The sequence below is a fragment of the Trifolium pratense genome, linkage group LG1 (assembly GCF_020283565.1).
Source record: "Trifolium pratense cultivar HEN17-A07 linkage group LG1, ARS_RC_1.1, whole genome shotgun sequence".
Classification (NCBI taxonomy): domain Eukaryota; kingdom Viridiplantae; phylum Streptophyta; class Magnoliopsida; order Fabales; family Fabaceae; genus Trifolium; species Trifolium pratense.
Genome location: NC_060059.1, coordinates 3,496,977 through 3,524,594, shown reverse-complemented (window position 1 = coordinate 3,524,594; position 27,618 = coordinate 3,496,977). Strand labels below are relative to the sequence as shown.

The window sequence follows — 27,618 nt, the reverse complement described above, 5'->3', positions numbered from 1 at the left end:
AAAATACACAAATAAAAATGGTCTCTCATAATTTTCTTGTGGTCCAATCTAATTAGTGTATTTTGTTTTTCGGTTATAAGTAGTTCGGAAAATTATTCACATTTAGTCGACAGTTCACTCAAAGATTTATAGCATTAGATACATAAATCATCTCACATATATATACATCGCTCAACATCCAATGTAAGACTTAGCAAGACAATGTCATTGTCGGGAATACTTTTGACACAAAAAAACAATTCCTTTCGCCTTTGATAAATACCATTCATATTCAAAATCTTAAAGCATTAGATATCCCGCTTATATATTGCTCAACACTCGCATTTTCATCTGATATAAGATTTCTAAGTTCTAACTCACATTTACTATACCAATATTTTAGTCATGAACTAAATTGGATGGAGAAACAAACAATGAAGACCAAATTAAATATTTAGTCTAAAAATAAACTACTATTATGATAAAGAAAATGGTGAAAATATTTGAGTGGACCAATTGGGTCAGTCGCAAATCTCTATGATACTTAACAGAGTTTCCCACCACAATGCATCCATCCAATGATTCAATTTCAAACAAAAGAAATGAATAAAAGCACATACACATATGAACAAAAATTATTCCCAATTATTTATTATAGAAATATATGATTTAAATATGTCCAAATTTGGTATGGTCTTAGAAAAGATCCATTGAATATAAAAATAAAGTGCCTTGAAATGAAACATATCATCATAGCATAGCATCATAAGGTGCTTTCTTGCTCATAGTAATAATAATCTTCATTGCCAACTTTGTCCTCTCCTCTTTAATCAATTCCCTCAGCAAATTCAACCATTTTTTCATCCTCTATCATCATCATCATCATCCTCTTCAAGAGATTCGTGTAAATGAACTTGGGACATTGTTGGAAATGAAGAGATTCAAAGAAAGACACTACTAAACTAACTAGATCAGTTTAGTAGCAACATGAACATAACCATAGTAGATAAATATAGATCTTTTTTGTGGTAATTTTTTTTATGGTTATTTGGTTTTTTTTTAAGGACATAGAAAATTCAGAGGGAAGGTTTTAAGGAGAGGTTGCAGTGGCAAGAATTCCGACAATAACCCTGTTAAGAGGTGACAAATTAACATTTTGTCCTTGAGTTTTGGTCTTCTTAAACACAGGTTCTGATGTTGAATATGTTGATGACCCCACTGTCCATGAATCGTTGGAACCATCAGAACTAAATACAGCATCAATTACGCCACTTGGACTACCAGGGATTTGTTCATACTTTCGTTTATTACCATAATAATCATCATTAGAATTTGCATTTGTTACTTGCAGAATCATATTATAACATTCATCTACTTTCTCCTGTAAAAAAAAAAAATTGCAGAGTTGAATTAAGTAACCATTATACTAAATCAAATCATGTGCTTATCATTATGTTCATTAATTAATTAATATCATGTGAATTCTTCGGTACACATCTTATTAAGATATCTACCGGTACATTTGTTAATCTGGACAATTCTGATAGATTCACAAATATTTGCGGACCTATTAGGATTATACACATCTGATACATATCTAAATAAGATGTGTACTGGAGTGTTTGCCCGACATTTATTTATTATTAATCTAAGATGCTGGTCATGGACACATTTTATATGGTCCCATTGAGTAGTTCTATTAAATTAAAGTACTTGTATTAAATTAAAATTAACATAAACTAAACAAAAAACATAACACATGAACATATATCCAGTTACTATATACTGACCTTACTGATTTTGAGAACATTAAGAAGCTGATTTTTGTAGTCCTCCACACCATCATCACTCTGTTCAATCTGGTCTATAACATGCAGCATTGTAGCAGTGGCCAACACAGAAGGAACACAACCAACAAATCTTGAATCTATACACAAACAACAACATGCATATAACAAAAAAATCAACATTTTGTCTTTCTTTATTACTACTATTTTATACATATTCATTTTTTGTACTTATGCATAAGGTAAAGTTTTTCAACAAAGTCAAAGTACTACTACTCAATAATGCTCATAATGTTATGTAACTGAAAGAGTACTACTATTACTATTCCTACAACTATTATTGATGATATTGCTTACTTACCTAAAAGTAGTGATAGAAGAAGATTCTCACAACGCCTAAGAAACTCCCAATGAAGATTAGTTTTCAAACCAAGCCTTCTTATAATGTGATCTAGAAATGAGTGTGGTGTTACAGGATGCATCTTCCATTTCAGTGTTGAAAGAATCAAAAGTTCCATTCTTTGAATAGTTTTTGCCTCAAACACATATTTGGTATCTTGCACCTTAAAAAAAAAAAAAAAAAAAAAACAGAACATCACAACCAAAACATAAGAAAAAGAAAACAGAACAGAACAACCAAATATGGTAACATACTTGAAGGTCTAAGAGAAGAGGAACTTGTGTTTCTTCAACTTTAGCAGCTAAAGAGATGCAAGTAACAGCAACAAGCTGAAGCATCCATGGTTTATCTTTTTGAAAATGGAAGGTTAAAATGAATTTGTCAAAGTAAGTAACAGCAAGTGTTGCAGTGAGAGAAGAGAAACCATAATGGGCATTGACTTTAAGGATCCATTCAACAGCTTCACGACGTGGTTGAGAGAGTGAGTCATCAAAATTCAGATCTTCATAATGAGTTTTTTCTTTGATGAAAAGAGTGTTAAGTTCTTCATCTTGACAGAACAAATCTTGTTCTAAGAAAAGCAGAGGAAAAAGGGAAGTAGAATCAAAGATATCATTGTTTGTTGTAACATCACTTTGTTCAGATGATAAATCATCTTCATGATGTTCTTGTTCTTCTTCCCATTTTTCTTCATCACAGTAAAGAGTATCTAGAAGAAGAGATGAAACGTTTTGATTGAGTTGATTGTGATGATGATGATGATGGATTGCCATCTTCTTCAGTGAAGAAGAGGATTTGTGGTCCTTTGTTCATTATAAAAAGAAGGAAACAGTACTGAGTCTCAAACCCATCTCACTCTCTTTTTTCTCTTTGTCTGTGTTCTCTCTTTCTCTCTGTGTTTGTGTGTGTGAAGAAGTGAAGAAGTAAAGAAGAGATAGAGAGAGATATGATGTGAAAACAGAGAAAGAAAAGTAGGGAGAGGTAGTAGTAGTATAGTGTATAGGAGAGAACTAGAGAGAATAGAAGAGAGTGATGATTTTCAGCTGAGTGGGTGTCACACTTGTCTTTATATATTTATATGAATATCAAATATCAATATAATAAATTCAAGATGAGTATTTTTTAAATATTAATTTTTTTATAAATTTTTAATAATATTATAATTAAAAATATTAACGGTTAAAGTTGTGTATTGGTAAGTGTACGGTAGTCAACCGTGACACTTATTTTCAGAGGGGTGGATGAAGTAAAATTTAATAGAGATATTAGCATGTATCCATCTTATTATTTTATATTTTCGTTCAATTCAACGGCAGTTATTCTGACATATTATTCACTACACTTTACTCTAATGTATGATGTAGAGTAATAATTAATTTTTATTCGATGTTTATGTAAAAATATTTTACTTTAACGTAGTATACCCATTAAACTCTGATTTATGCGTCAAAAATATTAAACTCTAATTTAAAATGTTTTTTCTACACAAACTCTTGATAATTTAGAAATATTTACCCAACAATCAATGAGAAGAAGTCATATGCATGTCAATTAAAAGTTACTTGTGAGTACTACATACAATGTGGTTTGTTTTTATTGATTGTTTGATAAATACGCTCAAATTATAAAAAGGTGATGTAAAGTCTCACCAATTTAAAATTAATTCTTATATTTTAAACCGAACAATTGGATTTTATTTTTATTATTATTTCATATTATATTACTAATATTATAGTAATGTATTTTTTTAATCATCATATTTTTTCTATTGTAGTCTATAATATTAATATTTATTTTAAGAGTATAGATAATATATGTAGTAGTTAGTACATTTTTTCTTGTCTCTTACTTTTAAATTTCTACATAACCACAAAAATCAAATGATACGGTAATAGACATTGGAATTTTTATGTTTAGAAATGATTTATCTTTTTCTCCTTTTTTGTTGGTGATTTTTTCTCATATATAGTATGGTCTTCTTTTCTTGATTCTTTATATTTTGAGTTGTTTGTGCTTTCGGTGTTTATGTTTAGTTGGCGGGCAGAATTACATTACATCTTAGGGCACGCACATCAAGTTGGACCCATGAAAACAACCTCTCTTATACCTTTCAATCTTCAATTTCATTTTCACACTTTTTCATTTATTTCTTCTTCTTATGTCTTTATTTGTTTATACTAAAAAATCTTACTCAATTGTTTCAAAGGTTTAGTTTAATTAACAATGTTGATATTATTAGGTTAAAATACTCTTATCTAAATTTTAATATACTATTATGTGTAAATTTTAGTAATGTTTGTCGGAAAAAAGAAAAAAAAAACTTTGCCCAATTTTTATATGTAACATTTACTAGAAAGCAAAAATTCATATGATTATTTATCAGCCACCCAAAAAAGAGTTACTCAACGCTTCAAGGATTAACTTGATTGTTACTGTAAAAAATAAATAAATAGAGATTAATATGATTATTAGCCACCCAAAAAAGTTACTCAACGCTTCAAGGATTAACTTGAATTTTTTTGGCTTCATGGGCCGGGTGCTAACAGATTATAGCAAGCAACAACGGCCTAGTCCACTAACTGTTTTCAGGGCATCCAATTTGTTATTATAAATAAATAAATTTCGGTTTCTATGTTTACCAAAGTAAAGAATCAGAGTAGCAGACAAGTTCATCAATACCCATGTTATTAACCAACAAGAGGTCCTTATAGATAACATACAGTTCAGCAAGCAAAATGTCAGATGACCCTTGAATGAAGCCTGAGAAACTTGCAAGATAGTGGTCGAATGTGTTTTTAATAATGCCTCCAAATCCAGATTGAATGGGAGAACCAGGGCAACTTCGGTCCACATTAAAAATGATACAAGAGTAATTATTATTGTTGCACTTGATATATCTATGAACTACCTCGTCGTTAGAAGCGGGGGAGAAGCAGTTTTTGAAAGTTTCGACCATAGCTCGAATGTTGAAGGAGAGCCGACTTAAGGATCAAGTCTCATTGTTCGGGCACATCATGTGACACCCAACTTGAGCCAATCGTAAACATCCATATTTGAGAAGAAATTCAGATTGTTAAAATCAATGTGGTTCCAAAGGCCACAAGAGAACTCACAGTCCCGAATACAATGGATTCGTCTTGGAGGCTACAATGAGTGCAAGTGGCAGAAGGACTCATTTTTTAGAGTACTTTGTTTACGAGAGTATGTTTATTATGGATTATAAAAAAATGAATTTGATAAGATATTGTATATAATATGTAAGATCAGAGTTTGAACTCTAATACTCCCACTTATTTACTTTAAAAGGTGAAATTCTAACTATTAATTCATCGAAAAGAAAGAAAAAAAAATGTAACATACAGGCTTTGAGAAAACACTTATATAGTTAGGAAGAAGAAGTGCTTCCATTATTGAATGGTTGATTATACTTTTTATGATTTAACATCTTCTGTTCCTAAAAAGGGATTAATTATTCTTTTGCATAGAAAATTTATGATAGTATATTTAAGGGAATGTGCTTGACCACATGGAAATTGGCACGTCTGATAATTTATTTATTTTTGAATAGGCACTTCTGATAATGATATTTATGATTCCTGGCGTTATTGTCTGCAGATCGAATATTGATAATTTAAAACTTATAAATAAATAGTCACTACCATTCAAGCAGAGAATACAAAAACTGGATCGTATAGTACATTACTATAACGAACACATAAACTTGTCCTGTTTAGAGACAATCTCAACATGTGTTATTTGTTTGTGCATTTGTGACTGTCTTTATTCAATAAAAATATATGATTAGCATAACTCATTTAGTTTTAAAATGCTGTTTGAAATTTATATCTTATGTGTCTCATCTCATTTGAGCATTTTTGGGTTAGTCTTATTTATATCTTATGTGTCTCATCTCATTTGAAATTTTAGCTAAAGGTGCTTATTATAGAGGGGTGCATTTTATTGAGATAAAGATGTTCACACTTTAGCTAATGCACTTATTGCCTTAAAAATAAAATAAAAATTATAACGTACTTATTTTGCACATGCTTTAAGAGGGTGAAATTTCAGATATTTTTTGTTTTTTTGCTTTGACAGCCGGATTAATCTGGTGCGGGGGATCGAACCGTGATCCTCACTATCAAATTAAGCGTCAATTACTATTGAACCAACTAACGATTGGTAATTTTCAGATCATTTTGCACATACTTATGCTAATGTATTAATTAATATTAATATTTTAGTTCTATAAGTGTTTTTTTTAAATCAGATATTTTTCGCGCACAACTATAGAGACTAATCTTTTGATCTTAGCGAGATTCAAATGGTCGGAAAACTCTCTCTGAGAGTTTTAACGTTGTTGCATGTCCAAATCAGATATTAAATCCAGAACGTTAGTTAAACTATAAGAGATATGTGTCATCTCATTTAAGCATTTTTGGGTTAGTTTAAGTTTAGCATGATTTTGATGATATTATTATCAATTATATGACATAACTTTTATTTCTTAAAAAACAATTTTTGCACAATTCTAAAAAAATTGAGTTGCAGACACATGCAGCTGAAGACAAATGCTTTATTGTACAATTATTTGTAAAATTATGACTACAACAGGGTAAAAATTTTAAAATATTGAGAAAAAATTAAATTTAGATTTTTCTTAAGACTTGGACTTGATCAAAGGTGCATGACTCTTATAGTAAAAAGGAAGGGAAGGCACCAAACACTGAAAAAGGTATGCAAAGACTGAAGGTGCACCAATTCCACTAGCTACCATTATACTATTAACCCAACCAACACAGAGACAGACAGCATCGCCTTTGTTAAGGGTACATTTCCCTTTGAGTCACTGGCGTGCACATAGTAACTTTTTAGGCTTTTCTTTTTTCTTATTTTGTCCATTTAAACAAAAAGTTATGTTGTAGAGAATAACATATCAAACAAAATTATAGAGAGACTTGATTTAATGCATAAAAAATTGCAAGAGAATCTATGCCTTAAATTATTATAATGTCATTGTATATAAATTAAATTATTAATTATTTCAATAGTTAATTTATTAATCAAATTAGATGGGATATGGCCAAAAAAATTGTTTATAAATATAAGGCATCATTCAGCTTAAAGTCTGTTTTGTAGAATTGAGTTATGAGACACGCGGCTTTCAAGCACGCAAGTCATCAAGATGGGCACCATGTCAATTTGCATAAAGTTTTTGTAGCCTTCAAAGAAAATGTATGGTTCAAACAGAGCACTCTAGCAGACATTACTCAGTTATATTTCCTCAGATTAAGTTGTCATATTGGACCTGCTCCATCATAACTTGAAGTGTGCTGGTGGAAACAATAAATAAAAATGGAAAAGATTACACTGATCCAGAAATTTAAAGATTTTAAAATTAGTTAGAAACGTGCTAGTATGACAAGTAGATTGATCTAATTGTTTGAATAAAATCACCTATCTGTCTCATTTCCTATATCCTAGTTTTAAAACAACTAACATGTTACTATTTTAATGATGAATGATGATCAACAACGTGTTACTATTTTAATGATGAATGATGATCAACCTAATTATCAGATGAGTAACAATCATTCCTTCCGTTCAATAGTTTGCCGTAGATCAACTAATTAACTAAAGTTTCCTGATTTCATTTATTCGAAGTGACAGTATGTCGATTAGTTAAACAAAGGAACATTATATGACCAATCAATAACAAAAAGTGAGCAAATTATTATTTTCCATTAGTGCATTGCCAGTGATTGTCGCCAGAAATATCATTACAACAAACGAACAAATGGATGAACATGATATTGTTGAATACGAAGTTGCAAGCAAATATTATGTACAAATATCAAGGTATAAAGATAAGCATGATGTAATCCTGTTGAACCTCAATCACTTTCATAGTCTTCATCATCTCCGAACGTAAAAACAGAAGCATCTGCAGCCATGGCCTTAAACTCACTTTCTGAGCTAGGTCCGTCGAGACTGGACACTGTTCTTCCACCAACATCACTTTTTGGCTCACCAGTACTTTGACTTGGTGTAGAGATCTTACTACCCAAAGAAACTTGTTCTGTTGCATGTGTTATATTTGTGATTTGATTTGAAATTTTGTTTGCCTCAGATTCTTTGGTGGCACTTGCAACTGTTTCAACTGATTCAGAAGGTGCCTTTGTTTGCTTGCTTCTTGAAGAAGCAGGATGCTCTGCCTCACCATCTGAAAATACGTCGTCCTTGTCCTGATCTCCATCCCCTGATGATTCTTTGTTTGCATTTGGTGTGGGGTTGCTCGCCTCAACTGGGGCGGGATTGGTACTTGAACTCTCATCAGATTTCTTTGTAATTTCAGGTTTGGAAGCTACAACATTACCATTATGATCCACCAGCACAACCTCAACCTGGAATCCTGGAGAAGGCAATTTTCTCTGCAAGAATACCATTCCAATGAAAAATGCATTTAACTACAAGGCCCTGATTATTTTGGATGATAAAAATGGAATTTATATTAGTAGAGTTAACGGGAGGCAGCTAGGCCTTACAATAGCTTACCTTGTCAAAGCCATCAAGATCACCGGTGTTCAAAACTTTTCTGTTTTCTGTCATGGTTGTGTTCAACCAACTAAAAGAGAAAGATATTTCAGTTCAACATGAGATAGGCAGCAAAGGCAATTGAACATTGATGAAGAAAACTAATTACCAGTAAAAATCTCCTTGGCGATCATGAAAATGGATTTTGAAGTCCCCAGCCAACTCTGTGAGACCAGGCTCTCCAGGCAAAGCAAAGACCATCACTCCCTTTTTTGGTGCAGTAAACCAAAAATCTTCTGGCTGCAAATAATGAGAGACCATATCTCAGAGAAATTCCCACACTTGAAAATGAAGAGAGAGAAAAAAGGCACAGCTTTGGCACGACAATTCAATCAATATTTTGATAAACTGAAATCATATTATTAATGAGACGCACCAAAAGATCCTTGGTTCTTGGATGCTTTTTGGTTGAGAACAACACACCTACACATTAGAAAACAGTCATTGGCAAACTGAGCAATCTCTCATCTCACACTCTGCCCTTTCAAAATATGTATCAATTTATCACTGCTAATAATTGAGTATAAACAGGAGGACATGGACTATAAACAGAAGGGCAATATTTAGTACAAGAATTTAAGGCACACCACTATGATCTGAGATGGTTATAGATGGCCTGATCCAATAAGGACATCTGTGAAGCCGGAATCCCCTAAGCATGCACCTGCACACAATATGATGTCAGCACATGAAAACAGATATACATCAAAGTAATGTTTTCAGTGGTACATACCTGCGGGGAGGTGGGCATTCGCCATTAAAGTAAGTCAAGACCCGTTCAAAATACTTGACATACCTCTATAGAAAGAAAATAGTAAAACATATGACAATAAGATCGTACGTGAGTAATAATGCCATAATCCAATTTTGCACTAATAACACATTACAAAACTGAACTTACAATCTGACTAGGCAGAACAAGTCCTTTTCCATCAACACATCTTTTCTGATTATAGTAATCCATGGACTCCTCAGCGGTCGGGAAGAACTGCAGTACATTTAATCAAAAAAAAATTAAAAAAAAACTGAGCAACACAACAAGACGGATGAAAATTATCAAGCACACACATCATATTTTCAAGAAAATACTTAGAAACTATTAACCTTTAAGAATAGTAGGAGACTAGAAATCATCAACCCTGTCCTGGCCATCCCAGCCTTACAGTGGACAACTACCACATTCTCAATGTCTTGTTTCAACCATGAGTAAGCACTTTGACAAAATGATATAACCAATTGAAGCGGTGGGCAATTATGGTCATCAAATGGGAAGCTAGCAACCTGAAGAAGGGATTTCATAGTTCAGATGCAATAAGCTGCTCAAACAAATTTCGATTGAAATATAACACAGAATAAAAAACTTAAAATTCATGTGAAACAGAAATTTGACATTATATAGGTTGTCTAGCATCTTGAACAAGACTACCGACAGATCGTGTGAATATTGAATAATAGTTAATTTAAGAATACATTATCTGAATAAGATTTATTAAATTAAAATTTAAAACTCAAGTAATATATCAATTTTATTAAAAAGGAAATTTACATCAATGATTCTTAAAAGTTGTTAAAAATAAATTTACAACAGGGTTAAACGGTTCTAACACATTTTTCCTATCCAAGACTTATGGAAATCAGAAATCACCTTCCCCTCGAACAATGATGCATCATACAGGCGCTCCAAACAAAGATTATATACTTTGTATTTATCCTGCATATCAAAAAACAAGTCAAATGCAAATTTTGATGTGAAAATGGGAATGGCAAAGACTCGTCAAGTTTCAAAGTTTAAGGCCTTGTAGGGAAAAAAAACACCATGTAAGATTCCTCCCATAAAATTCAACCCTGCATCAAACTACAAAATATGCAAGCACAGTAGCAGGGTAACAAAAATATGAATCAGGTGCTCAGATTACACAAAATTAAGGATGTCAATTTGTATCAGTAAGTAGGGATCCCCCTGGGGACTGCCCCATTTGGGTTCCTGCAGGGACTCGGGAGAAATCCCCCCGAGGATGGTTTGGGGACCCGGATCATACCCCGCCCCCGAGCAGTGTGCTATAATAAAGCTTATATGTATACATTAAAGTATTTTATGTTATACTTGTCTTTTCACATAATGTGTATAAATTTCTTTTATATGTGATGTTTATTGTTATCACAAGACTCAAAATAATGTCTTAATTTTTCATTTGTTTTATGTTAAGTTTTGAATTTTTTTAACTACCAAAGTAAGGAAATGAAAATAGCTCAAGGAAACTTGTTCAGCAATTCATCATTTCCTTTTGATTTTCATATCAACGTTTCCTTTTGATTTAAGCTGTGGCAGAGTAAGCCAAGCAAAGGGGGAGATTGTATGGCCATAGACAGAATTCACTTGCAAGTGTTGAGAGTAATTTCAAAAAAAATTGTTATAGACACCCTAATGAAATAAAACAGCATTCTGTACAATACCACATTGATTTTGACTTTAAATAAATTACATAAAAAGACACAGGCAGAATAACGTGTAACGTCACATGTCAGGGCATGCCTATCTACCTTGTGGTGAGTCTCAAAAAACTTGATCACTTCTTCCATGTGATTTCTGTAAAATCCCTGCATTGCATATACAGAAACTAAAAAGTCAGAACACTTATCTTTAAGATGTAAGTAAACAACCAGCAAGAAATAGTGCTTTGAAAATCTACTAACTCACTTCAACATAACCAAAAAACCCAGAGCTCATGTCACCAGCAGGGAACCCCATTGCAATAATGTTTTCTGTGATATATGTCATATCTAAATCAAAACCTCCCTCCTGAAAAAAAGAGGTAATAGAAATGGACAATAGCACATGTTAGTCAAAAATTTCTAAGGGGGGAGAACATGACACATGGTGTGAAACAAAGAAATATGAAAAACAAACTCAATCTATCACAATTCACAAGTCAGGACAATAATTATGTCCTAAATTTCTACGAGCTTTTCTCAAGTGATGCAAATAGAATGTTCATCAAACAGAACACCAAATCTTGTGTGGCATTTTTAATACTAAAAGGAAGTAAGCAAATGTATACTGTACAAAAGTCAGGGCTTTATAAATTCATTGCCAGCTATAAGATTGGATGATCTAGGGAGCCAGGTGAAAAAAACAAAGCTTAATTAGATCATCCAATAGAAGAAGCAATAAATTTAAACTATTGTACAAAAAGGGAAAGCAACTGAGAACCAGGCATTAGAGCAAAAATCCAATAGAAGAAGCAATAAATTGTTCGGATGTATAAGAGCAAGACACTATCAGCTAACCAAAACTAAAACACAACCATTTGAACAATAACAACACCTGGTATCTGCGTTTGTTTTGAGAAACAACGTGCCGCGCTTTGACCTGCACAGCTTTCACCGCATTCTTCGAAGAGTCTACAAGACCTTTTGTGATACTTCCAAACAAATTAGATTGTGCTGCCGGTTCATTGGAATTGTCATCTACCACAGGAGATTTTGGAGACAACCGCAATCCCAGATTACTTGTAAACCGTGCAAACGTTGATTTTGCAACATTTTCACTTGAAGAGTCATCTTGGTTACCAGAAAATGACTTAGAAATATTTAAATTTTTGGCCCACGAAGATATGCCGGTAGGAGATAGCCTAGATGGTGCTTCACGGGCAGTATTATCTTGTCCAGAGGCTACAGCAGCAGAATCTTGGCCATCATCCTCTTTAGCAAGAGGTGCCGTAGATGGTATTTTCAGAGGAGGTGGATTTGACGCATCACCGGGCGCTGGATCCATTCTATTTAAGAGAATCAAACTTATGCAGAAGTTGGAAATTCTATCATTAGGTGGCTCTGGCCAAACAGTGTCTTTCGGTTGAGGCTACAAATACAGACATAACATAACATTAGTAAGAAAACTTGGTGAAAAATTCAAATAATGTTACTTTTTACATTTCACAAACTCATTTGATCACTCCAACAAACTCAACTAAAAGATACTAACAATATCCTTGATGGAAGAAAGAAGATATGTCTCTATACTACTCATATTTACATTTGTGATTGTGATTACATCGTCTCTTATTATGCAGCTTCTTATATAATTTTACCATGCCTATGTTTGGTTTCACGTTTGGAGCATTCAGACATGTTTGTTCTCGAGTATAAAATTGATTTTGACATGTTTGTTTGCTCTCGAGTATAATAGATTTTGCCTCCATAAGTGATTCTAACTTGAAGTTAGGATTTGTAGCTTTTGAGTCTAAACATGATTTTTACACTGAAACTTATTATTCAACTCACTTTTACATAAATGTATCCAAACATAAATCACTTTTACATTCAACTCACTTTTAAGTAAAACCAATTTTACAAAATCAATTTTTGTCATTGCAAAACCAAACATGCACTATGCCGTGCGGCCGTGCCTTTCATTATAAGCAGACAATGTACAGTCACGTCTTTCATCTACCTAGAGGAGAATAGAGTAAACCCTTAAAATGTTAAACCAATACTATCCTAACTAACATACAATAGTTGTTTTTGTCAAAAAAAAACATACAATAGTTGTTGTTACTCATCTATTCAGCTTTTAAAAAGGTTAAACAAAATTAAATTAAATTAAATGAAAACCTAACAGCAATAATCATATGCTAATAAAAAACTATCAGTTATTATTAGTCTTGACCATTATTATCATAGCGAAAAATATTGCAGGGAAATGATTTCAGTAATCTAAAAACCTGGAGAGTTTCAACTTCAATTTAAAATAAAATTGCAGAATAGAAACCCTAGGTATGAATCAGGAATATACATAGATTGAAATTAGAAAAGGGATTCGCGCAGCGTATGAATGAAATATGAAATCGAAAACAATATTGGGAAACAAAAGGTGGAAGAAGTAATTATACAGATCTAAAGATGGGAAGTGATGTTACCAGAAGTGGAATGAGATGGAGATGGAGATGAAGAGAAAGTGGATGAAGAAGGCAAGTGAAGGAGCTGATTAGGGTTTCGAGATTCGATGAGATTGGGAACGAAGACGTTGAATTAATTTCGTAACGTCATTACTGTTCAATATGAATGATGAAGATGAGTTTGATGTCATGGATTGAAATCGCACGGTTGCAGTTGGTCCTGCGGTTATTGTCTGTTGTATAGTGTACCCTGCACCCTATTCATGTTGTATCGGTTGGATCAGCATCATCTCCATTTTGGAATATGGATAATCAGCTTTAAAAATACTCCCTCCGTCACATTTTTACAAGACCTAAATGCATTATTCTTATATCTTGTTTTGACCGTATTTTTCTAAAAATATATAAATGTAAATATTATCATATAAGATATTGTTTGATTTGTTTTGACGAGTATTTTCAAAATATCAAATTTATATAATTTTTGCTAATATACAATTAAAAGTATTTGTAATCAAAATTAAGTATTGGTGTGCATGCAGTGGTCAAATAATCTTTATATTTTGGGACGGAGAGAGTATTAAAAATGGATCAATGGTTAGTTGTTCCGGTGATTGATTTGGTATGGAGAAAATCAGTTTGATTTCCTATAATTGCGATCAGATGAGCTGAAACCACTTGATGTCAAAACTGATCCCTCAAATCAGATTAGACGGTCACGATTCAAAACAGTGTGAGAATAGTGTGCAAATCTATTGCAGCAAATCATAAAATGATATGACTTATATTCTATGTGATGACCCTTAATAACATCATAATGGATCTCTCCGTATTTGATATTTAGATTTGGATAAATATCACTTATACATATAACTTTTTACTAATATTAAATAATAAACAATTATTAACCAACAAAATGCAAGTTGTTAACGACTTGGAGTATTTTATACAGTCATTTTTTTAAACTTTGGCACTACATCACATAAAGTAAGTGGTTAAAAAAATTTAAACTAAAATAAAAAAATTTAAACTATATTTGCAGAGTTCCTCTAAAAGACAAACTCTTTCAAAAATTAGCGTATGCCGCTTTAAATGACACGTACACGGTATTCTTTAGTAAAAGGCGAAGGAATAATTCGCTATTCATTTTTGAATTTAGACGCATTTACTAAGGGTCCATTTGAAATAGCTTGTTTTTGAGCTTATGCAAAATAGCTTATACAAATAAATAAGTTTTTATGTTAATTTATAAGTTTTTTTTTTTTGAAGGATGTTAATTTATAAGTTCTTACTAACGAAAACTGTATTTTTATAAGCTATTTTTTCATAAATTACTTTGACAAACTAATAATAATACATAAAAACATATTTATTTGCATAAGTTATTTTTCATAAGCTCAAAATAAACAATTTCAAACGAGCCATAAGTACAATATAATTGTTCTTTTTTTTTAGAAAGCAATATATATTTATTTTTTTTGTCTTAGATGAAGTGATAAATCCACTGAAAATAAACTCATATAATTGTGGGATCCCGGATTCGAACCCGGATCACAACATTCGGCCTAACAATTTCGGAATTTTTTTTCCGGTTGAGTTAGGACTTATGGGACAACAATATATAACTTTTTAATATATTTGTATATATTAAATTATAGTTATTAATTATTAATTAATCAAGTTTGAACCCGTGACAATGCTTGGTTGGTTTTTTTTTTGACGGAATGCTTGGTTGGTTATATATTTCTTTTGTTGATTTTTTTTTTTTTTATAAGATTTGTTGATTATATTTGGTTATATATATATTGATTCATTATTTCGTCAAAAAAAAAAATATTGATTCATTATTATTTTGTTTTCATTGATTTTTTTAAAATTTTTTTTAAATCCTTGTTTTCCGTAAAAAAGATGAGCATATTTGAGACTTGGTTGAGTTCAAATTAATATGCAATGACCTAATTAATCGGATTGCATCATGTGATGTGTCAGTCCATGGGTAGTTATCGTTAGAGGCTGAGTTTGTTATGTAAATTTTTTTTAATTGAATATATCCAAAATCAAACTCATCCATTCCGTATGATTGATCCTATTGTACAAATCCAATACTTTTAAAAAATAACACAATCTTTGTCAAAAAAAAAAAACAAATAACAGAATCCAATATTCGTGTATATCATAATCAAACCAATTTATATATATAGCCATATTCTACTGGATTAAATTTCACATATTTTCTTAGTTAAATTTCACATTTCACATATTTTCTTAGTTAAAGTTCACATATTTTCTTAGGAGACACAATGCCAGGTGCTATCATCAACAATGGCTCTGGGAAAAATTATCCCGGAAAGCTCACTTTTAGAGTCTTCATCACTTGTCTTACTGCTGCTTTTGGTGGTTTAATTTTTGGTTATGATCTTGGTATTTCAGGTAAAATACTCGTGCATTCGCATGTTTCTGCTCGATAGTTATGTCTATGTTGATGTTGTGTAACATTATATATGTACTTTGTGTAGGTGGAGTTACATCTATGGATCCGTTTCTAAAGAAATTCTTTCCAAATGTCTACGAAAAGGAGGCTAATATAAAACCATCCGACAACCAGTACTGCAAATTCGATAGCCAAACATTAACATTATTCACCTCCTCGTTGTATCTGGCCGCTCTTGTAGCATCTCTTGCGGCGTCTATTATTACTCGATTGTTTGGAAGGCGTCTGACTATGATTACCGGAGGTGTACTTTTTCTTGCCGGTGCTGCTTTGAATGGTTTTGCTCAAGAAGTTTGGATGCTCATTGTTGGTCGTATGTTACTTGGATTCGGAATTGGATGTGCTAATCAGGTAAATTAATTTATGTAATGTAATTAGATCTCATATTTATAAAATTTAATTATGTATTTATTAGTTTGATGCTTCAATTTAATTATACTTAGGTTAAAACTAATGTTACATTTTTTTGTTTGTTTAATAGAGTGTGCCAATCTATGTATCCGAGGTTGCTCCCTACAAGTACAGAGGAGCTCTTAATAATATGTTCCAATTAGCAATAACCATAGGCATATTTGTGGCTAATATCCTCAATTACTTCTTCGACAAAATGAAAAACGGAGAAGGATGGCGCTATAGTTTGGGTTTTGCTTCCGTCCCCGCGATAATGATCATCATAGGTGCTATCTTCCTCCCCGACTCACCAAATTCCTTGATTGAACGCGGTCAAAACGACAAAGCCAAAGAAGAATTGATTAAAATTCGCGGTACCACGGATGTTGACGAGGAGTTTCAAGATTTGGTTTTGGCTAGTGATATTTCAAAATCAGTTAAACATCCTTGGATGTCTTTGTTGAATAGAAAATATAGACCTCAACTTACAATGGCAATAGCTATTCCGTTCTTCCAACAACTCACCGGCATGAATGTGATTACATTTTATGCTCCGGTTTTGTTCAAAACTATTGGTTTTAGTGGCACTGCTTCTCTCATGTCAGCATTGATTACCGGAGGATGTAACATGCTGGCCACTTTCGTTTCAATTGCTACCGTTGATAAATTTGGACGACGAACTCTATTTTTAGAAGGCGGTATTCAGATGTTTATTTGCCAGGTTTATTAGATAAACTTTATTTAACTAAATTATAAATTATATAATATTAGTTCAATTTTAAAGTTGATTTGTTTCTAATTTAAATTTTGTTTGCAGATTGTTGTAGCTATAGCTATTGCTCTCAAGTTTGGAGTTGACGGTGACCCGGGTATATTGCCAAAATGGTATGCCATTGTTGTTGTGTTGTGCATTTGTGTGTACGTAATGGGATTTGCGTGGTCTTGGGGTCCTCTCGGATGGTTGGTGCCTAGTGAGATATTTCCGCTCGAAGTTCGTTCGGCTGCTCAGAGTATTAATGTCTCCGTTAACATGATATGCACCTTTGTCATTGCTCAAATTTTTACAACAATGCTTTGTCACATGAAGTTTGGATTGTTTATCTTCTTTGCATTTTTTGTTATTGTGATGAACACATTTATTTACAAGTTTCTACCGGAGACCAAGGGAGTTCCAATTGAAGAAATGTCAACTGTGTGGGAGAAACATCCTTATTGGGGTAAATTTGTGAAAGATGATGATGCCAAGGAAGAAGTGTAGTGTTAGGTGCATGTTATCTAGTTCTTTAGTAAAAGGCGAAAGAATAGTTCGCTATGTACTTATCACACGACTCCGTGATTTATATGCATAGAATCCCGTTTTATTTTATAGCTTCAACATTCTACTTTGATTTAGGATGTAGCCGATGTGGGCTTTAGTAAGAAATATACACGCCTACTTTACTCAACTATCTATCCTTCAACTTCCTCAACTATTTCACAATGCTCCCTCTGCACTATTGAAATGCTTAACATTATCTTCCACTTTCATATTTTTTGGATCATTTTAGATTCTTTATCTCAAATCAGGAAGAAACACATACTTTATACACTGCTAAATGTCATTTCTTGACACTTAATTGACCTCACATTAAAATTCTTCTTCCTTCTCAAGTTTGCAGAATGAAGCCTCCCTCTTCCTTAGCATTCCATCTTCGCTTCTATCAAATCCTTCCATTTAAATCAATTACCAGTTACCATTTATTACATCATTTCTTTTGGTCATGTGGCCTACATTAGTGACTCAACAAGCGACTCCGAATTGATAGTTTTATAGCAGATTATCCAAACTATATACCAGTTATCTCTGAGCACTAAACCATTCTTAATGCAACATCTTTCCAATTTTATGCTCATATTTATCAGATACTCTAATGTTGCTGAAATCTGGTGTCATTTGGATTTACTTTGACTAGCACAGGGATTGTTTATGCATTTGACAATGATGAAACTCAGACATAAGCTAATAAACTGTCAAATATAGCTAATAGGTTTTTGCTTGTATTGTATGCAAGGTTATCAAAACCGGACCGGCCCGGCCCGGCCGGTCGGACCGTGAACCGGTCATGAAAACGGTTCGTTTTTGAGCAAAAAACAGATAGGAAACTGACCGGCAAAAAAATGCGTGAACTGAGGTCGAACCGGGTTGAACCGGCCGGACGGTTCAACCGGTTTTGCATTTAAAAAAAAATAATAATAAGGCAAAACGACGTCGTTTTAATTTATTTATTTTTAAAAAAAATCTGAAACAAAACGACGACGTAGGAATATGAAATGTTTTTGTTTTTCATCTGGTTTGAATTATAAATTTTATTTTATTTTGACTTGTGATATTTTATCTTTTTAATGTGTGAAATTATGAAATATTGAGCAATTATTCATATATATTTATTTATATATTAATTAAAATATATATTTAATTAAAAACGGTTCGACCCCGATTGAACCCGGTCCGACCAATTGAACATTGAACCAGTGAGCTCGCCAGTTCGATGACCGGTCCGGTTCTGACAACCTTGGTTGTATGTGATATGCAGTATCATAATGTGTATAGCATACAACTTGAAGACTTAAGGTTGTTGCACTCTCTTACCTTCCAAGCCTGGTTAAAGCAACCAATGTAAGGTCAAGAAAGTCCATGACTCGTCATTCTGAGACAGTCGAATAATTTTTACAGTTTTATTATCAAAGTTATTGATTATTGGTTGGTAAAATAAAACTAAGTCTTATCGTCAATTTGATACTTCAGCTTCCGCTTGCCTGGGCTAAGTCACTTGTGAGCTTAGCATGAATAATAAGAACACAAGAATTGATGCTTGAAAAATACTTTGAGACTTAATGATGGTTTTCAAGGAGTTCTTTCATATGATGTGTTGAAAGCTTGATACTTACAAATGGTGTGCAAATTTCGTTCTGAGTATATAAAAAAGGCACCACAACATATTCTAAAGAAATTAAAGAAACACGGAGAATAAAGAATTGGCAAATATATACAATCTATTAACATCATCAATATCCGAAGTGCATACTGCTTGAGCAGTTCTGCAGATATTTACACCAATCAGTTTAAAATAAATGAAAAACAATAATGCTGTTTGGTTGTATATACATAATAGATTGTTGATTTGTTGTGCCTAAACCAGCCATGAGTATTTCAATCTCTTCTCTCACTTTTAGTTTCTTCTCATAGCAGTTTTCTTTGAGTCCAACTCCAAGTACTTGTAGCAGGTGTCCGTTTCAAAGCTTTCACTCCAAATGGATTATCTTTACTCTGTTGCACACACAAAAGAAATGAAATCAACTTCAAACTAAAGAAAAGTTAAGTCACAAAACAAGATAATGATTGTTATTTGTGATTTATAGCAAAACTAGCAGCAATAGACTAATGAAAAGTGGTGATTACCAATCGGCAAGTTCCGGCGTCAGCATCACAGACGGGGTAATCAGGAGGACAACAGCTGGAACCGTCATCGCAGCAAGTTGCAGACTCAATAGGACAGCATCCCCAAGCAAAGCAGAAGTTTCCATACTCAAAAAGGCAACAGCATGTAGTCCCAGCTGAGCAAGTGTAGTATTCATCACAAACAGTTGAAGGCTTTGCAGGTGATGGAGGTGTAGGACCAGGGTTTGGAGGGTTCTGACCCTTCTTGACAGGATATGATGCTTCCATTGCAATCCCACACTTACCAGTTTGGGTTGATTTCAAATTCCTCTCCAACTTAATGTAACCACCCTCACCCCATGATGAACCCCATGAGTTTCTCACTAACCAGTAATCTGTGCCGTTTTCTGTTCCATATCCAACTGCCACAACGCCGTGATCAAGTTCCGTTCCACAAGTGCCGGTAAAAACACCCTGCATTGACCAAAATCAAAATTTGAGACAACATTCATCCGAAGTAAGTCAACACCATCAACACGTTTGAACAATAAATCTCTTAATCTTATGCAACCAAAACAAATAAGGTTAATATCATCATAAGTCATAACAAAGTAATTAAGAAAGAGATAGATATATTACCGATTGGTAAAGTTGAAATGCCCTGCCACCAGCTTCAATGGCAACGCTAACAGGTTGAAACGCAAGGGCCTTCTTCAAGGATTTCTCATCATTTTCTGGAACATCTTCATATCCATCGATAGTGACTACCCGGGCATTTTTCTGAAAAACCACAAATCATATAATGAGCTAAACCAATACATCTTGAAGGTGTAATACTTAGCTTTAATAGACGGGACAATCATTGTCATTGTAAAATTGTTTTATCTATACCTTGTTTGGATCACAAGTATTGTCGCTAGCACGATAAGGGTAATCATCTTCGGTATCAATGCCTCCATTTTGCATTATAAACTCAAAAGCATTATCCATAAGACCTCCATTGCATCCCATGTTATAACCTTTATCACAATCCACCAACTCTTGTTCTGATAGAGATATCAGATCACCTGTTACAATTTTATTGATCCCTTCCACAGCACCAACTGTTGAGAATGCCCAACAACTCCCTTCACAAATCACAAAACCAATTCAATACTCATACATGTCATAACTTTCACAAACAAATTCAAAACCATACTATAAACGTGTGTTTGGTTCTGCAGTAAAAATTTGATCTTGAAAAAATTGATTTTGTCTAAAAGTAATTTAAATATAAAGCGATTTTCTTTTGGATACATATGCAAAAGTATGTTGAAATATATGTACAAGTTTAATCTGGTTCAGGGGTCAGTTCCGACATCAAGTGGTTACGGCCACTCCAATAGAAGTTGCAGGGTAAATTGTACAAGATTAATCATAGAGACAAAAACTACAAATTCTAGGTTGTAAATTAATACCAATTCAATCCTAAAACATGTTGAAATCAATTCTACATTTCCCTAATTAAAAGTGTCTCCTCCAAAAGTGGAACCAAACATACACTAAATTCAATTCAACAAAAACAAAAACAAAAAAGTTTAAAAAACTCACCACATTGGCCTTGATCTTTGACATCAACAACAGCACCTTTCTCCCTCCAATCAACAGACTCAGGCAATTCATCGTCATCGCGAAAAGCATAACGAGTACTTTTCTTAGAACCAGATAACAAACCTTTAGATTTACGACTCCTTGTACCCAAAAACATGGAACGATATTCCTCATTGGTAAGATCAGCAAACTTTGTGAGACCTAATTTAAAACTTTGACCCTCCACATTGTTATGATTTTCAACATACCTAAGATTATCTTTAAAGATTTCAAATCTACGTTCTTTCTCACCTAATGCATTATATACCTTACCATGTTTAACCAACCATGATTCATACATATTCATAAGATGAGATTCAACTTTTGCATCATAGTCAATAATGGACATGTCAAGGGAAAACGCAAGAGAAAGAAAGGAGAGAGAAAGCACGATGGCGAGAGGAAGATGTGATCTTTGAAAGAGACCCATCGTGAATATCATGGGATTGTGAATGGAAGGGGAGAGAAGATTATTGATTTGGAATAGGACTGGTTTTTTTGGAGAATGGGAAGTGGGTTATATAGGGAGAGAGATTTTGTGATAGAGATGAATGAATGTATCAGAAATGGTGAACAAAATTTTGCTGAAATTAAGGAAGGTGCGTACGTTATTGGCTCAATTAATTTAGGATTTGGATTTACCTTAAACTGAATTTGTTTTGACGAGGATACAGCGCATCCAAAAATAACAACTTTTTTTTCTAAATTAAAATACTACTATAGTAGAATACCAAAAAAAAAATACTAGTAGTATTTTGTACCAAAAAAAAATACTACTATATTTTGTTTTTTTTTTCTTTATTTATGTGTTTTATTTTTTTTTACAAAAATTTGTTTGTTTTATTTTTAGATAAACAACTTTTTATAGCGTGCAATTAATCAAAGAAAAAAAAAAACCATGTAGCTATGATTTATAACAAGAAAAAAAAAATACTGTATATTAGAATTTGATATTTTAGTTTAAAATATTAGAATTTAATATTTCAGTTTAAAATATTTAAGATTTATTTATAATTTGTAACAATATATTTTTTTCTCCGTATAAATATAAAATTGGTCTTGCTAACGAGCGTCTCGGGTACTCTTTAAGCATTCCATTAAAGAAATTTTCTATTCAAAAAGTTAAACACTACAATTTCCAATGCGTTAACTTTATGCATTCTCGTAAAAATTCTATAAAAAACTTACTATTGATCTTAAAGAGTGTTTCAAGGACACTCGTTAACATTTACCATATAAAATATATTTCACCAAATTTCACAATAAAATATCATCTTTAACGACTATTTAGATGAATGTGAAATTTTGTTTATGGATTAAGGAAGTGCAATACTTTAGAAGGCTAAAAATCATCATACATTTTCCTGTGTATGTATTTACTTATTTTGATGTAAATCACCACCTATTATAAAATGTCTATAGCTTCTAAGTGCTTACAAGAAAGTAACTACATAATTACCACATCATGTATGTCATATTCCTATACGCACATGTTACCATTGTTGGCTCCGGCAAATCTTCACTTGATGATCTTCAAGGGCCTCATCATAGCATTGTCTTCATGGTCCAATATCTGCACAAAATTGGTATGTGCCATACAATGAGTATCCCAACATTTATAAGTTATAATCATCAAATTTCTAAGAAATAGTAAAAAAATTAAGCTCAACACCCCAACGATATACAACGGTACATATCCAAATAAAATATGATAAAAGATAAACACTTACATGACAATGATACACGTAACCAGATTCCGAAGTTGCATCAAACCCATACGATGTATTGGTGTGTATGTAACCAAACCTCACAACAATCTTTGTCACAAACCCAGGTCTCATCTTAAACACATTCTTCCAACCTTTTTCATATTCAGGCACCAATACTTTCTTCCCACGTGCATGTTCCTCCACGTGGCACTTAACAGCATCATTGATTTTCTTCATACAATCCTTAAATTCATCAGATTTAACCAGCTCCGTCTGATCCAAAACCTTAAACAAACCCAAATGAATATGTAACGGATGATTATCATCCGTTAAGTTAATCACATACCAAACCTCATTGGACCCCTCTTTCGGAGTTTCAGTAACCGGTGCTTCATAAGGCTTTCCATTCAAATACAAATGAGTTGGTTCATCAATATCACTAGTATACTCATACATAGCAATGTACCGTGTCTGCGTCACACTAGATAAATCAACAACCGGATACTCCACTAGCTTTTCCGGTATTCGTGACGTGTCAACTTCCTTATCCGGTAAAATAACAAACTTCATAACTCTACCACTAAACTCATCAACCGGATCACCGGATGGGTAAGGATAAGCTGCATTGTTGCGTAAAATAGCTACTTTACTCCTAGATTTAGAAAAATCAACAATAACATCTGTGATCTCAGATGGCCCCACAAAAGTTTCATTACTCACAACTGGTTTACCAATGTATGCCGAATCAGACGCCACGTGTACAAATCTTAAACCGTTTGTAAAAAACAGTCTAAAAAATCTAGCATTACTCGCGTTGATTATACGAAATCTATACTTACGACGTCGTACAATTAATCGAGGCCAAGCTTTTCCGTTAACAATAATCGCGTCACCGAAATATTCTGGTTGCCACTGTGGATGAATCGAAGGGTTGTTACCAGTTGAATTCATGAAAATTGAACCGTCCGTTTTAAAGCTACGATCAAAGAGCATCAACGGTAGATCGAATTCATTACCGTGAGGTAAACCTAATGGAGATTCGATTTTAGGATCACGAATGATGTAAGACCCGATTAAGCCAGCGAGAAGGTTGACCCTGGTCAACCCCATAGCATGATCATGGTACCAAAGATTTCCAGGGTGTTGATTATTAGGATAATGATAGGTTTTTTTAGTCCAAGTGGGTCCCTTGATTTTGAATCTAGAGGTGAACCATGAGTTTGGGTTTCCATCGCTTAATGGTTCATGGATTCCACCGTGGAGATGGACTACGGTGGGGATGCCTTTTGTTGAATTGGTTAATGATGTGGGGATTGTTGGGTCCCATGGGAGGATGTGATTTGGAGGGAGGTGATTTTGCCACGTCACTTTGGTGCTGATTTTATAGAGGGCTTCTATTGTTGGACCAGGGACCGTTGCTGTGTGCTTGTTTAATCCATAAGCATAAACCGTTGTTGGTGGTAGATCCCTGTGGAATTTCTGCCAATAGATAAAAGTTGTGGAAATTAAATGACATATAATAAATTCAGATGAAAACGATTGAAGACTAATGTGAGACCATAAATTAAATTTGAAGACTAATGTGACAACAATGTGAATGGAAGAATTAAACAATGCTCTAAAGTGGAGAATGAGTTAGTATCACTATCGGTGTCAAGGCCAAAGTATATGGGGGACCAATTCTTTGCTTTAATAATTTATCAATAATATGAGATCTTTTTGGAGCCTATGGTCCACTAAACTCAGTGAATTAATTATAAAACACATATTTTGTGAATAATATCATAGATATTTTACGATAGTTCAATTTTTTTTATTTTTCGTCTCTTATTTTTTTGTCTTTTGAACATAATCCAATTGATAGGAATATTGTAATATGAAGTTGAAATTTGAATCTAGAGCTATTACTACTCAACTATAAAAATAAAATTAAAAGACAAACATTAGTTTTTCTTTAAAGAATATCTTTAAAACATTTAATAAAAAAATTGATAAAGTTATTCTCATTCATTTCATAGGATGTTAGTATTTATTAATAAATATTTTACAGATTTTTTTTTCATTTTTCTCTGTCTTATTTTATTCTCCACAGCCAATTACTTGTATTCCATGTGAGGTATCAGTGCAAAGAATATTTGCAACATCATTTCTGATGAAGAAAGTAAGGGACCTTGAATTCATTAAAAAAAATGTACATGACCTTAGAAAGATTTAGCCCATATATTTAATTTGATTATGAGTTTGGTGAAATTACATATATCACCATGGTTTAATTAAGCATCTCAATTAGCTTGGGTGCGCCTTTACAAACTGGCATTTGGGTAGGTAAGGTCAGGGTCATATGGAACTCTAGTTAAAAAAGGGTACTTTAATTTTGTAGCATTTGATGGGAAAGAAGTAGCAAAAGAAGTATATAATTGACCATTGAAAAGAAAGAAAGAAAAAAAACTTGAATCCAGTTAAATTTATCCTAAAAAGATAGTATTTCTCAAAATAGAGGCTCAATTATGGCAACATTGCTCTTGTAAGGAACAAGTGAACAACACACCATTGCCTTGTTTTGGACATTTGGAAGTTGAAAATGACTTTCTTTGGAATTTACTAGTAAGATTTCTTGCATTTGTCAGAGAAGAAGACTAGTTTTTGGGCAGCAAATGTGTAAAAATTATTAAAAAAACAAAAAAAAAAAATCTCTTTAATTTTTTAAATCATCTATAGAAAATTATTCAATTTTTTAAACTTATTATCAAAAAATTGATAATTGATTTAAAAATAATTTATATAATTGGAAAATCATAACTATTGTCCTATTAATACTTGTTAAGAATCAAATATGATTTGCGTAAAAAAAAATAAAAATCAAATATGATGATAATATCTTAAAAATTCTACAAGTTTTTCTTAAAAAAAATTCAGAATAGTCTAATGGATAGAATTTCACCTTTTAAGATGAATAATAAAAGTATCAGGGTTCGAACCCCGATCCAACATATTTCATGCAATGTCCTCCGTCAACTAAGCTATGTCTAAGAAATACATTTTTTGATCCAAAATTTCTTTATTTTTTGACACAAAACTTTGTTTTTCCAATAAAATATAAACATATGAACCATGTCATGTCAATCTACAGAAAAAATTATCCAGAAGTATCACACACACAACTTCAAGATAAGAAACTTATCTATATCTAGACCTTAAATTCATGAACCATGTTGGCATAGTCTTGGTGGCAATATCGAAAACAAGCAAAGAAAAGAGTTTGACATGGTACAAAAAGACAGAACAAAAAACAGAAAGCGGAGATTCATATGCAAATTGTGTATTAATGAACATTAAAACAAACAAAAAACAGCACATACCCATTTCTTCTTGAACATCCCAATCTTAAGAGACTTTGATTTGGGAACGCCATTAACAACCTTGTAGCCAAGAATTCTTGGTATATTGGGAAGCTCATCAACAAACATCTTCAACTTAGACACATTTATAAGATTGTCTTTAACTGATGATGATGATGATGATGTAACTGAACAACATAGTAAAAGTGTTAAAAGAGTGAACAATTTCAAGAGCAGTGTTTTTTCCATTGCTACTACCTTGTTGGAAGTTGAAATTGTGTACTCAAGGATTGAAATTGAGTAATATATAGAGAAAGTGAAAAGGTGAATGTTGTGGTTAGAAATCAAAAAATACCAAAAAAAAGAATAATTGAATCTAATGGTTTATATTGATTTATCACAATCATAAACTTGTAACGTCAGCCGTTGGATGGCTATTCAACGATTCTGATAATTGACGGATTGTGTTTGTTTGTGACTTTGTAGCAAATGAGGGTTGGAAATGGGAAAGGTGATTTATGACATTATTTATTATTTGGAAAAATATTTGGAAAGGTATTTATTACAGTAGGAGGAAAATAGGTAAATATTTGGCGTGTGTAAATTGTGGGAATTCTACCTGCTTTTTGCCTATTTGCACATGCTGGAGCATGGTTTGGAAATTTAGCATGAGCCAACTGTGAAATTAAACTTCATTTAACAAATATGTACACATTATTTATTTATTTTTGTAAAAAAAAAAATTAAAAAAAACTAATAAATGTTCTTTGTACTTGCATAGACTAATCTTTTAAGGTAACTTAGATGTATTTGACTGAGTTGATATCTTTTAATAAAAGTTTTTTTTACTATTACATGTGGTTTCTACCTCTATTTTGTTTATTATCGTAGTTCTCCGACACTCATCATTCTTGTAACAACCCACTTTAAAATAGTTAAGAGTAATAGTAAGGAGAAGTTTATGAAAAGAAACTAGTGTTAAAATTATGCA

At 32.7% G+C, this 27,618-nt stretch overlaps 5 protein-coding genes and 1 pseudogene across 5 annotated transcripts; 1 reads left to right on the top strand and 5 right to left on the bottom strand.

The window, feature by feature from the left end:
- Nucleotides 1–604: 604 nt before the first annotated feature.
- Nucleotides 605–3,215, bottom strand: LOC123902764 (cyclin-D3-1). The gene is made up of 4 exons (XM_045952550.1): nt 2,421–3,215; nt 2,128–2,329; nt 1,770–1,906; nt 605–1,360 (listed from the first exon to the last, which is right to left on the bottom strand). Exons 1-4 carry the CDS (start codon nt 2,937–2,939, stop codon nt 1,070–1,072), a joined length of 1,149 nt encoding a protein of 382 aa, XP_045808506.1. The 5' UTR covers nt 2,940–3,215; the 3' UTR covers nt 605–1,069.
- Nucleotides 3,216–7,886: 4,671 nt separating this feature from the next.
- On the bottom strand, nt 7,887–13,941 carry LOC123902763 (phosphatidylinositol 3,4,5-trisphosphate 3-phosphatase and protein-tyrosine-phosphatase PTEN2A). The gene is made up of 13 exons (XM_045952549.1): nt 13,674–13,941; nt 12,083–12,616; nt 11,456–11,557; nt 11,299–11,355; nt 10,403–10,468; nt 9,862–10,038; nt 9,659–9,745; nt 9,491–9,555; nt 9,345–9,421; nt 9,134–9,180; nt 8,867–8,997; nt 8,719–8,788; nt 7,887–8,594 (listed from the first exon to the last, which is right to left on the bottom strand). The coding sequence occupies exons 2-13, from the start codon at nt 12,530–12,532 to the stop codon at nt 8,058–8,060; spliced, it is 1,866 nt and encodes a 621-aa protein (XP_045808505.1). The 5' UTR covers nt 12,533–12,616; nt 13,674–13,941; the 3' UTR covers nt 7,887–8,057.
- Nucleotides 13,942–14,694: 753 nt separating this feature from the next.
- LOC123903340 lies at nt 14,695–14,828 on the bottom strand (annotated as a pseudogene).
- A 1,124-nt stretch (nt 14,829–15,952) lies between these two features.
- On the top strand, nt 15,953–17,791 carry LOC123911559 (sugar carrier protein C-like). Its single transcript, XM_045963010.1, has 4 exons — nt 15,953–16,082; nt 16,169–16,494; nt 16,625–17,254; nt 17,351–17,791. Exons 1-4 carry the CDS (start codon nt 15,953–15,955, stop codon nt 17,789–17,791), a joined length of 1,527 nt encoding a protein of 508 aa, XP_045818966.1.
- Nucleotides 17,792–19,541: 1,750 nt separating this feature from the next.
- Nucleotides 19,542–22,619, bottom strand: LOC123902762 (probable cysteine protease RD21B). The gene is made up of 5 exons (XM_045952548.1): nt 21,542–22,619; nt 20,843–21,078; nt 20,591–20,731; nt 19,973–20,425; nt 19,542–19,840 (listed from the first exon to the last, which is right to left on the bottom strand). The coding sequence occupies exons 1-5, from the start codon at nt 22,020–22,022 to the stop codon at nt 19,754–19,756; spliced, it is 1,398 nt and encodes a 465-aa protein (XP_045808504.1). The 5' UTR covers nt 22,023–22,619; the 3' UTR covers nt 19,542–19,753.
- Nucleotides 22,620–22,770: 151 nt separating this feature from the next.
- Nucleotides 22,771–27,120, bottom strand: LOC123902761 (multicopper oxidase LPR2-like). Its single transcript, XM_045952546.1, has 3 exons — nt 26,649–27,120; nt 23,311–24,768; nt 22,771–23,153 (listed from the first exon to the last, which is right to left on the bottom strand). The coding sequence occupies exons 1-3, from the start codon at nt 26,874–26,876 to the stop codon at nt 23,100–23,102; spliced, it is 1,740 nt and encodes a 579-aa protein (XP_045808502.1). The 5' UTR covers nt 26,877–27,120; the 3' UTR covers nt 22,771–23,099.
- Nucleotides 27,121–27,618: the final 498 nt, after the last annotated feature.

Coding starts and splice junctions, on each gene's coding strand:
- LOC123911559 (XM_045963010.1), top strand. CDS start 15,953: ATGCCAGGTGCTATCATCAACAATGGCTCTGGGAAAAATTATCCCGGA. Junction 16,083..16,168: donor TTATGATCTTGGTATTTCAG/GTAAAATACTCG, acceptor TACTTTGTGTAG/GTGGAGTTACATCTATGGAT. Junction 16,495..16,624: donor GAATTGGATGTGCTAATCAG/GTAAATTAATTT, acceptor TTTGTTTAATAG/AGTGTGCCAATCTATGTATC.
- LOC123902763 (XM_045952549.1), bottom strand. CDS start 12,532: ATGGATCCAGCGCCCGGTGATGCGTCAAATCCACCTCCTCTGAAAATA. Junction 10,469..11,298: donor TTTTTGAGACTCACCACAAG/GTAGATAGGCAT, acceptor TTTGATATGCAG/GATAAATACAAAGTATATAA. Junction 9,422..9,490: donor GAATGCCCACCTCCCCGCAG/GTATGTACCACT, acceptor TATTGTGTGCAG/GTGCATGCTTAGGGGATTCC.
- LOC123902762 (XM_045952548.1), bottom strand. CDS start 22,022: ATGATATTCACGATGGGTCTCTTTCAAAGATCACATCTTCCTCTCGCC. Junction 20,732..20,842: donor ATACTTGTGATCCAAACAAG/GTATAGATAAAA, acceptor GTGGTTTTTCAG/AAAAATGCCCGGGTAGTCAC. Junction 20,426..20,590: donor CATTTCAACTTTACCAATCG/GTAATATATCTA, acceptor TGGTCAATGCAG/GGTGTTTTTACCGGCACTTG.
- LOC123902764 (XM_045952550.1), bottom strand. CDS start 2,939: ATGGCAATCCATCATCATCATCATCACAATCAACTCAATCAAAACGTT. Junction 2,330..2,420: donor CTCTTCTCTTAGACCTTCAA/GTATGTTACCAT, acceptor TTTTTTTTTAAG/GTGCAAGATACCAAATATGT. Junction 1,907..2,127: donor TCTTCTATCACTACTTTTAG/GTAAGTAAGCAA, acceptor GTTTGTGTATAG/ATTCAAGATTTGTTGGTTGT.
- LOC123902761 (XM_045952546.1), bottom strand. CDS start 26,876: ATGGAAAAAACACTGCTCTTGAAATTGTTCACTCTTTTAACACTTTTA. Junction 24,769..26,648: donor GGATGTTCAAGAAGAAATGG/GTATGTGCTGTT, acceptor ATCTATTGGCAG/AAATTCCACAGGGATCTACC. Junction 23,154..23,310: donor GTTACGTGTATCATTGTCAT/GTAAGTGTTTAT, acceptor AATTTTGTGCAG/ATATTGGACCATGAAGACAA.